Source organism: Thermobia domestica, chromosome 13 (genome assembly GCF_964235325.1).
Source record: "Thermobia domestica chromosome 13, izTheDome1.hap1.1, whole genome shotgun sequence".
Taxonomy (NCBI): domain Eukaryota; kingdom Metazoa; phylum Arthropoda; class Insecta; order Zygentoma; family Lepismatidae; genus Thermobia; species Thermobia domestica.
The window spans coordinates 38,728,330-38,740,199 of NC_137466.1; the positions used below are offsets into that span (position 1 = coordinate 38,728,330).

The following is an 11,870-nucleotide window of genomic DNA, read 5'->3' on the forward strand; positions in this document are numbered from 1 at the left end:
TTAAGGGACAAATGTTGGCGGTGCACGGGGACCTAAGAACAATCATGAGCAACTACGGGCAGGGTGCGTTACTTTTCGCGGTACCCGTCCATCAAATAGACCGAACGGTCGCGGGCATGTTCTCCATACATGCAATTAAGCGTAGATTAGTAGAGCACTAGCATCAACGTGTTGCACCAACATATGTATCTCACACTAATCATGGATTAAAAGAGTGATTTTGTAAATATACGAAGGGGTCCTAGTTCTTGAAGGTGGTCGCACCAGTAATCCACACGCAATGACATTTCGTAGCGTTCTTACGTAACACGCGCAGTATAAATAAAGAGTTTCAAGAGAACATACTGCTACTATCCACAGTATTCTATCGATAATGGAAATATTTTATATTTAATAGTACTTCCAGTTTCGATATTGATTTCCATAGAAAAAACTTGATAAAAACATCATAAGGCGGCTTTTTGAATTCGATGAAAAATCTCAAGAGTAAGATCCATGCTCTGCATTGAAATTGTATTCACACACAAGTTTTTCAAATTAGCCATTTCCGGGTTGAAATTTGATCACTATAAAACGGAAAGAAATAGCAAGAAGACGTCTTATAACAAACGATTCAACGTCAAAGACAATATAACATCAGTATTACCAACACTACCACAACAAAAAGTAGTTAAAATTTAATATTATTTCGTGTTTGAATACTTTAATAGGGCAATAACGGCGAGATATTGAAATGCGGTTTTTCCAATCAATTCTCAGAGAGATTACACGTTTTCCGCTAAGCCGTATTCAAACCAGAAGCGATATAGATTAGCAGTTGTTGGTTTTAATGTTTGCCACCATAGAACTGAAATGGTGACATACCGACAGTTTTGTGGAATTGATTGACGGGAACATATCAAAACCCGCAACAGTCTACGAAAATAGCAACTGATTGAAATTCACTACTAGAGCTAGTTGCAATACTTACTTCTATACAGTAAAGACGGTAAATGATAATGAAGATGTGGTATCGTACGATCGACTCACCTTCCCAAGAAGAGGTTCCATCTCCTCCTTTAACTTTCTGTTCAAACCATAAGTTGTTCAACTTATCCATTCCCGCTTTCAACATTCCTTGGTATAGAACAAAAACGCTAACAGATAGCAAAAGCAGTTTTGTGCAAACAACTTATCGATTAAAGACAATATAATTACCCACAACTCTATACTAAAACCGGAAAAGATTGAAATTTACTACTACCTTCGGTTTCGTAATATCTTTCAAGTTATATTGTCATAGAACAAAAACAATAACATAACGAGAAAGAGTTTTCTGAAAGCGATTGAAGGTGCTCGTACAATATACAATGACTATCGAGAACACACTCTTAAAGGCGAAAATTCATCGAGTTTACTATTACGTTCAGGTTCAATACTGATTTTCTTAGAGGATAAATGCTAAAAAGAATATCAAGTTACTTTTTTGCAATAGATTCAGAATCCAAACAACATGTTACAATTACTTCAAACTGAAAGTGCTTAGAATTAGCCATTTCTGGTTTGAACGTTTATCGCAAAGAACAAATACAATAATTGATATCGAGAGTCGTTTTCTTCAAACGGTTGAGCGTCTGAAGGTAACGTATCATAAGTAGTCACAGTACTATACCAAAACCTGTAGTTATTCAAATTTACTGTTAATTCTGGTTTCTATACTGATTTCCGTTGTGTGAAAACGGTAACCTATATCGACATGTTTTCTGTAATCGAGCCACCTTGCCAAGCAAAACGTTCCATCTTTCTGGTTGAAGTTCTATTGAAACTCGAAGGTTATAAGATGTCTTTTTTTTTCAACTTTTCTGACAAAAGCAAAATAGTAACAAATAGTGAGAAGCTATTTTTCCATAGAGCACAAACGGAAAACGATTTCAAAATTTGTATTTTTTTTTCAGTTGATTTTGTTTGCCGAAAATAAGTTCCATCTTTCACGCAAACCCTCTGTTCAAAGCGGAACTGGTTCAAATTACCTATCTATGGTTTCAAAAGCAATCATCATAGAACACAAATAGTAATTGATAGCGACAAATGATATTTGCAATGGGTACAACTTGACAATCGTGTATATACAAGTTGTTAATGAACTATACCGACAAACTTCAAAAGGTCATTCCTCACAGCAAAGTAGAAGAAAACGTTCTATGAACCTATGGCAAAAAGTGCATAGTTTCAGAGCTAGGGCTGTCGAAAATCGCGAAAAAGCCAAATTTCAAGAGGCCCTATTTCAAATTCGAATACTGTTGGTGGTGGTCATCAGCGTAAAGGAAGTCACGCATACGCAATCCTAGAATGCATATTTTATTAATGTTCAATGGGTGTACAGATTATTCCCTGCAGGATGAAATTCCCAGACATACCATCAACCGAATTTTGAGATATGCTCTGACTTTATGATTGGTCCAAAGTAGGCAAACGATAAGCCTTTTATAGCAGAAAACACGCAACCTTTTGGCGTGATGTCAAAAGTGTTAAGAATCGTCAGCAGCACGATCTCTCAAACTCAAGAAAACGCATACTGCATTGTTTTCTTTCATGCTTAAAAGCGAAGAAAACGTTAAATATACCGTGACGAAATACATATCATCACGGTTATTCCAAACACAAAGAAACATGGAGCTGCCGGTTCCTAACACTTTTGCCTTCCCTCATAAGCATTGGATGTCCATTTTTGTAAAGGTCCCTGCCTACTTTGGACCCTTCTTGAGATCGGGATATATCTAAAAACTCTATTGAAAAATATATGAGTGAGTGTGTGTGCCATAGTGTTACATATATACCTTGCTATTCACTTGAGTTAAATCATGTAAATGTAGATAGTGCGAGGCGCAAAATTTCCGGTTGGTAGGTCGCCGTTGGCGACCAGAAGTTTATAGCTCGCGAACAGTAGGAATGGTTTCTGCGTGAACTGCGCAATTTGTTTCGCACGAAAATAATTGTGACTAAGTGAGAAAATAATTGTTACTGACATGAATTGTCCAATTCAAAATTGATTATCCCAAATCTTATTGTCGGTTTTGAAATGTTATGCCGAGGGCACGGCGGCTCGGTGGTAGAGCGTTCACCTCGTTCCTTGGGGTCCCTGGTTCGATCCCGGCTCGGGCCGTGTGGGCTTTGTGGTGGACGAACACAGTGCTCGTGGGTTTTCTCGTACTTCTCCCGTTTCTCCCCACTTTCTTCATTCCACCTTTTCATTGTTTCTCAGCACCGTTTTCTTTAGCCTAACTGGCATAAACATGGGACATAAAACTGAAATATTTCATTTCATTTCAAATGTTATGCCCTGATGTACTCTCATATTTTGTCAAACACTGTGAAACCAAAGCTGGCGGTGAACCTCTTATTATTTGTACGTGTCAGATATTGGCGATCATCAGTTTTGAATCGCGAGTGTCTCTGACTGAAATTTTGCGTCCTGTATCTTTTACACTAAAAGAATAACCATTCTCTTCTTTGGAGAATAAAGATGGTTTGGAAACCCCTGGACATTTTTTGGTTCCATATTTCTAGAAGATTTCATGTAGTAGCACATTAGCATCGGATTTCAGTTTATGACGAAACGTAAAATATGACTAGCTAGGAACGCCTCATATTTGGGATGCAATTACAAATATAATAGGAAAGTATATTTCCCATTGGTAACGAATATTACATGCAAGCGTCTTCATTTGTTTGGTTTTTCTTATTACTTATCTCGATTTCCACTTTCTTGCCTATTGAATTTGTTACAGGTTCAATAATTATATCTATTCCAGAGCTGTGAATATCCTTATTACCCGAAAGGACATAATTCCTCATTCAAATGGAAAATCGCATATTTGCAAGAAGTTTTACAATGGATACACTCGTTCATCTTTGGTAACACGTTGTACCTGCCCATACTGTGGAAAGAAATTAAGTCGAAGTTCAAGTTTACCAGCACATATCTTAATACATACACGTGACAAACTTCACGAGTGCCAATATTGTAAAAAGGGATTTATTCAAAAATCACATTTGGCAAATCACATGTTAATACATATAGGTGAAAAACCTCACGAGTGCCATTACTGTAAAAAGCGATTTATTCAAAAGTCACATTTGGCAAATCATATGTTTACACATACTGGTGAAAAACCATACAGATGCAGAAAGTGTGCACAGGGATTTACAATTAAATCAACTTTGAAGAAACACATGTTAACACATACAGTCGAAAAACCATACGCATGTGAAAAGTGTGAAAAGCGATTTACAAAAAAGTCAAATTTACAAATGCACATGTTAATACATAAAGGTGAAAAACCGCATACATGCCATACGTGTGGACAGGAATTTTCCGTGAAATCTACTTTGAGGAAACACGGAATACATACAGCTGAAAAACCATACACATGCGAAAAATGTGAAAGAGATTTTACTTTTAAATCAACTTTGAGGGGACACATGTTAATATATACAGGTGAAAAACCTCATAGCTGCGAAAACTGTGAAAGGAAATTTACTGAAAAGTCAAGTTTGGCCAAACACGTGTTAATACACACAGGTGTAAAACCTCACACATGCAAAAACTGTGAGAGGGGATTCACTGATAAATCAACTTTGAGGAGACACATGTTAAGACATACAGGTGAGAAACCTTTGAACTGCCATGAATGTAAAAGGCCATTTACTCGGAAATCGTGTTTGGCAAAACACATGGTAATACATACAGATGAGAAACGTCTGGCTGCGAAGGGAGTTAAATTGGATTTACTGAAAGATCAATTTTAGCAAAACATTTGTTATACATACAAGTAAAGATTCCACGCATTCTAAGAGTCTGGAAAGAATTTTCCAAGTTGAATTTCTTGTGTACACATGCTAATAAATATAGGTGAAAAGCCGGGTATGTAGAAACAATGTGAAAAAAAAATATCGAATTTCCAAACAAATGTTAGCATACAAACAAGACCCATTCTAGATGTCAAGATTGCTCACGTAATTTATTCGACGTTCACATTTAGCACACCATTAACATAGATGAGGAATATATTTTAGCAAGTATGTGGGAAAAGATAGTCAAAAGTCATTCTTGTATTATGTATTAGTGTATCTTGTCAGAAGCGTCATACGCACCAGCAGCAAGAGAAAGAGTTTAATCAAAATTCAGGTTTGAATTGTAGTGTTAATGTATAGATAAGTCATGCATTCTAAGGGTATGCAAAAGGATTTTATCTAAAATTTTACACTACGTATGTTAACAGATAAAAGTGATGATTGAAATATCAGTTTCGAAAGACATATGCTAGCACGGGCGAGAATACAGAGATATAATATAAATATTAGCTAGAATTAAAAGGCGGTGTTTTTACATATGGGGATCATTGTGCGTATTAGCGAGGGAACAAATTTGGTTCAAAATCATATTTTACAACTCGCTTTTAAAATCGAATATTTGAGAAGGGATGCTATAATCAGATAAATTTCAGAAAACACTTGTATCCATATCCGTAAGTATTTGTATATGCCATATGAAATATAATCACTTGAACACCAAAACTTGAGAGAAATTGGTCAAGAAAGTTGCTGATGGAAATACTGTCCAATTTATACCTTGTAAGGTATTTCCATACTTGGTGTATTACTAGCATTTATATTTTCTGCAAGCACATACTGATTTCTGTAAGATGTGGGGCGAAAATGTAGAAAGAGATGAAACTCTTTCTTTAATACCCGAAGCGACCCGATATCATTGAAAAACATAAATATATGTTAAAGAGTAAGAAATTAATTCAGTGTAGTTGGCGTAGTGTGCTAATAGTGTTACAAACCTAACTACAAACAAGGTTTTCTGTCTCGGATTTAATCCCATCCTGTTATTACAATTTTCATTTTTCATAAGATTCAGTACGTATAACAGCTCAAAACCAGCAAGAACTAAAACAATGTAGTTATAAAGTAAATCTTATTTAATTTTCTCTTAAATGTGATAAGTTTGACAGTTCAAAACAGTGACGTATCCACGGAAATGCTGACTTATTTTAGTGCAGGGAAACAAAAGTCATTCTGCTTTTCCATTTGTGATCCCAATAGCAGACGACTTATTCATCTTCAGGAGGGCCGGTGGCTCAGTGGTAGAGCGTTCACCTCTGGTGCTAGCGATTTCGGGTTCAAACCCTTCTCTCGCCAAGTGAACGTTGTGGTGGACAAACGCCGTGTGCGTGGGTTTTCTCGGGGTTCTCCCGTTTCATCCCACTTTCTTCACTCCATCATTTCATTCATCTCTCATTACCGTCTCCTTTAGCCTAACCGGCATAAACGTGGGACGTAAAACTCAAAAATGTCATTATTTATCTTCAGGCGTAGATGTACGTGAGTTTTCAGTTTGTCTCGAGGTGTATATATATAATGTGTGTGTGTGTGATACGGTAATTACAGGCCGGATTCGAACCAAATTTACTGAGCAAATATACCTTTTTATCTATTGTATAGATCTCTGTATCTGGTAGCCGAGCTTAGAAATAGGCTTTTGCTCACCTCATCTGTTCATATACCTTCTTGTTTCTCGGTAACCACTTACTGGATCTCAAGGAAATTTAATGCACGATGATCTCATTGTCTAAGAAATAAATCAGACCTTTGGCCAAAGTCAAGCTCGACCCTCCTTGTATATGATACTTCATTTCTGAATAAGTACTAGCTGAATCTTAACGAAGTTCAAAGAGAAACAAGCTGATTGTGTAAGCAATGAAGATCACTATATTTGTTAGCTGAGTCATGGTGAGACTAAGGTCGCAAACAGGCTATATACCACAGCTGCATACGCCGAAAGCTTGTGAGTTCCGTTCACTGGCAATTTTTCACTGACTGTTAAAATTTGTGATACACACACACATAAAATCAGTGTATAGTCATGTAAACAAAACTAAGAAGCTCTGCATTTCATTATATGGTCATTTTTTCGTTTTATTTCTTTGTGACATATGTATCTAAATTTACTTCTTGTAGCAAATAAGAAGTAAGCAAAAAGAAACTATTTAAATATATAATACTAGTTTCTGCTTAGCCGATCGTTGATGCGCTCGACTTTGGCATGTAGTTTCTTACTTCCGGCATTAGCGCCAATTGTTGCTGATTTTGCGTCACGGGGCAATTGCGGAGTTATTTGAATAAAGAAGTATCATACTATGATCCAGAAAATCAGACATATTGGCGATTAAGTAAGGATCAAGTAACTACGCCTCTCCCATTTGAACGAGCTGCATGTTACCGATTAAAGGTGTATGTGAACTGCAAAAGAGCGTTTAGTACGATCCTCTAGCTGTTAACAAATTTCACCATTTCTGCACACACAGCAGACAGGATCAGACACATCTAGTAAACAGTAAAAGAGAATTGCTCCCCAAAATTTCAGAAACGTGCTTTTATTAACACTTTGTGGAACCCATGGTCCAATTTGTACCATACGGGTGTTTCATGGTACATTGCGTTATAACTCTTCTATTTGAGCTTTTTCGTTCGTTTTTTTTTTTCAAGTCCAGAGGCATTGTAGAAGACATTACGTATGGTTTCACACCTTCCTACGTCCAGACATAGGAGGTGATGACGTCATAATTTTAAAATATATATTTTCTCTTATGAAGCCTATGTTCATGATTTTTTGGCGGGCTTATTTTTGCACGTAGAAGATTGAAGTTTTGCACAAATATTCAGTCCACAGAGTAGTATTTACCAGATTTTTTTCCAATTTCTGCGTTAAAACAGGGGGGATCCAGAGGGGCAAAAGTTGATAAAATGGATATTTAGAGCAAAAAATCCATTTCTTCGGGATTTTCCCGCCTTACGTACATGATGGAGACACGTGAGTCATACCGCCTGAAAGGCAGTTCTATTCTGAAGAGAATGACGGTCGAATTATTATCCTAGGATAATTAGGGATGTTTCAGGAATTTTTTCCCCTGAGATCATGGTGTTTTGCGGTAATTTGGGGCATTGTGGGGATTCTTGATAAAATTTCTCCCGCCTTTACTATTCAAGATAGAAACTTGAAATTTGGTACACACATTTAGTCTACCAAGTACTATTTATCATATTTTTTCCAGATCTCTACGTTCACACAGGGCTCTTCTGGTATATGATATGGGCATCCAAGTGGTACCATTTGAAAGCCAGCTTCATTCTGCAGAGAATGAGGTATGAACCATGATCCTAGGATAAATAGTGATGATGCAGTAGCTGCTTGACTGAAAGTCTAAAAAAATATCCCAAAAACCCAGGATCCCCAAAGGGTTAACGTGCTATTTATTAAATTTTGAACTACTGCTCTAATATGGGATACGGACAAAATCTCGCGGCCGAAACATCGCCGCCCAAAATTTCGCCGGCCAAAACCTCGCGGGACAAAATCTCGCCGCCCAAAACCTCGCCGGGCCAAAACCTCGCGGGACAAAATCTCGCCGGGCCAAAACCTCGCCGCCCAAAACCTCGCGGGACAAAATCTCGCCGGGCCAAAACCTCGCCGGGCCAAAACCTCGCCGCGAATGAAACTTTTCTTTAAAATTTACCCAATGAGTTTCATAATATGCAATTCCACATTACAAACAATAATAATAATAATAATAAGAAGAAGAAGAAGAAGATACAAAAAACATCATGTGCGTGGGCTTTCTCGGGTTATTCCGGTTTCCTCCCACTTTCTTCGATCATTTCCTTCATCCTGGTCATCTACGTCTCCTTTAATCTAATCAAGGGACGTCGTAAAAACTCATATATTATTTCATACTTTCATAAATATTATTAGATTTTTGTTGAAATTTTTAAGTTTTTGAATGTTCCAAAGTTCACGAAAGTAACCCCGTTAGTTGTCATTACTTTCCTTATGCAGACTTTCTTTCCCTATAACCAGTTTAAAAACATCCTGTCGCCCTACCTTCACATTGAAATCCTCTAATACAGAAATAGAATTTTCATATGGTATTGCGGGACTTGGTCAAATACCCGTGATACTTCTGAAACAGCGTCTTTTATACCGTCATCCTTATCATCCGTTGGAACATTTACATTTCGGTCAGGCGAGATTTTGGGTATGGCGATATTTTGGGGCGCGAGGTTTTGTCCCGGCGAGATTTTGGCCCGCGAGGTTTTGGCCCGGCGAGGTTTTGGCCCGGCGAGATTTTGTCCCGCGAGGTTTTGGGCGGCGAGGTTTTGGCCAGGCGAGGTTTCGGCCCGGCGAGATTTTGGGAGGCGAGGTTTTGCCCAGGCGAGGTTGTCGCCGCGAGGTTTTGTACCCAAACCCTCTAATATACGTGAAATGTATGTCAGTGCACAATCTTGTTGTTCCTAGCGAAATTTGAAATGATCCAACTGTTCGGTAGCGTAGGGCCACACTTTGGTTACTTACATCTTACGGAACAACTTGATATGTGCTAGATTTTTCTTTGTAATCATTTTTATATATTACACTCTTCCGATTACGTTTCATCCTGGTCGTAAATGCGGATTCGACAATTAGATTTTTTGCAGCTGCGGATGAATCCAATGTCGATGACAATTTAATCATTGTAATTTACTTTTCTTTGAGAAACAAAGGTTCTGAGGTATATACTTGAGCGCCAAGGTATGTTGATTCCGACGTTTACCTTACCAGCTTTTCATTTCCGACGCTGCACTTCTGACTTTTTCAGGTCATATGTATAAAGGTCTTTATAATGCTTTGCTATATATATTTTAAGGAAAAAATGAAATTTTAGGTGTGAATGCAATTTCAATTCAGAGAGTTTAATCATCATTTTATCGCACAAAGCTGTAATTTACGCAAAAGCTTTTCCTCAAATTTAAATGTCAAGTCACCATTTGCAACTTGTTGATCTAAATTTCCCGGATTTCTGAGCAATTAAATGTAGAGTAGTATGTGTTTTGGGATTAAATTAACTAGTTACCAGACTCTTTATTTCCAAGTTGACATTTTCGAGCCTTGTACATACATACATATATGTGCTTGTGTGTATAAAACCTTTCATGGTAAGGTTCTTGGTACGTCACTGAAATTAGATACTCATGGTCATATCTTGAATGTGCAGTGCTGTTTCATCTTTAGAATAAGAATATATTTACAATGTAAGCTATCATTTTCTGGGGGGTATAAATCGAGAATGAACCATTGCTTCAACAACCTGATCTTATTAACAACCAACTACACTGGCATGTAATTACAAGTTTATATGTACTTCGCCTTACGGGTTTCTAGTTGCCATTCCAACAAACGATAATAATAGTGTAAATCTACGATAACACATTTTGTTTTGTGAAAAGCGATACAATTGCTTAGTCAGTAAAACGCTTACCTAGCAACTGAGAGACTCGTGTTTGAATCCTGCTACAGATAATTTGTAATTTACAATTTTTTTATATTATCTTGGTTTCATTGATGTTGTGAAGCTCACCCAGCTGCATTAAAAAGTAATGCTTTCGAAAGTCTACGGAAGATGTAAACAGCCCTGGGAGTGTATGCTTCTATTTGTAGATAGACCCAGTCAGGGTGGTAATTGTAAATAATATATATGTGACTCCTTCTGAAGTAAGGTCACTTGTGTAAGTATGGGAGCCTGAGTGAGCACTGACAGATCAGTACTGGAAATTTTCGTGATGATGACCATCTGATTACTAATCAAAGGATCATTTTCTCGTGGGTCCACAAGAGGAACGTAATATACAGAGTAAATTTTGGTAGAGACTTGAAAAAGAAAAAACTTTGAGACTCTTGAATTTCAATTTCAAAGGGTTACAAAATAATACCAAACAATTTCCGTATGCAGATATGTCTAATAATCAAAATACAACAAACACGCCCCATTTATACATCTGCATCGGCCTTCTTGTGTTACCTGCCTTGTGAGTACGCAAGAAACTACTCATTGTTACCATAATGATAACCTGTTCTCCGTAACCACAAAAACTTTTATGTTGACCAACAGATCACAAAAGATTACAGTCCCTATACTAATTACAGGATGCTGCACCGTCGACCACCTCCAAAGAACTTACATACACAAAAATACGTTAGGGCGGGAGCTCATGTGGTTCGGATTCCACGTTAATCTGTAGGTCCACGTCTCTTACAGCCTCGCTGCTAAACAGGACGTTAAGCTCAAAATCAACTCAAAAATACATTAGGTACTTTAGTGTACTTACCACCATGCAGTACTCTTGAAGTGGGAATAGATACAGCTGTAAAGTTGAATTCCACACAAATTTCGTATAAATGAATTTTATTCGTATAAAAACAAAGAAAAGAAAATCAACTTCACTCATATCACATTTTAACTTAACTTCGTTATGCAGGGATCTAAAAAACAAAACTCAAACTATTAATTTTTAGAGTTAATTTCGTTTCACTTAAACGTTTATCGCCTCAATGAATCCCATGGCGGCGCGCATCTTCTTTCTGTTGCGTGAAAAATTCCCCGTTGGAAGTTCTACGTTGTCTCCCTTTCTTCCCATTAAGAGAGATTCTGCACCCATTCCAGGAATGGCTTTAACTGCATACTAGATAACTCTAGGCGTCTTGAAGAATATATTCCCTGCACCTTAAGTGGCAGAGAATTACTTTAATTGTCCGACTAATGATTAATGGAATTGAGTTTTATCTGTTTAGTGACTGTTTGTAGTTATCACTCACCATTGTGTTGGAGCTGTTTTATGTAATGAAATATAATACATAGTGCACGAAAACTAGTCACTGTTGTAATTGCTATCACGTATCAACTGATCAAGAAAACAACACAAAGTAAAGTTTCACTGGATTTTCTCACAAGCAAATTTTTATCCGATAATAATGTATCTCGCACTGAGTACTATGTAACACGTTTAAGTGT

General features: G+C 37.3%; 1 protein-coding gene across 4 annotated transcripts in view; it reads left to right on the forward strand.

Annotated features, from left to right (window-relative positions):
* Positions 1-8,434, forward strand: part of LOC145668108 (uncharacterized) — a 52,438-nt gene extending 44,004 nt beyond the window's left edge. For 2 of the 4 annotated variants that reach the window (XM_081735634.1, XM_081735638.1), the window contains exon 2: positions 3,768-8,434. In XM_081735634.1, coding sequence (XP_081591760.1) covers positions 3,768-4,788 — 1,021 coding nt within the window. In that variant the 3' untranslated portion in view covers positions 4,789-8,434. The remainder of the gene's footprint in view (positions 1-3,767) is intronic. The other 2 variants (XM_081735635.1, XM_081735640.1) reach the window with 1 other exon arrangement.
* Positions 8,435-11,870: the final 3,436 nt, after the last annotated feature.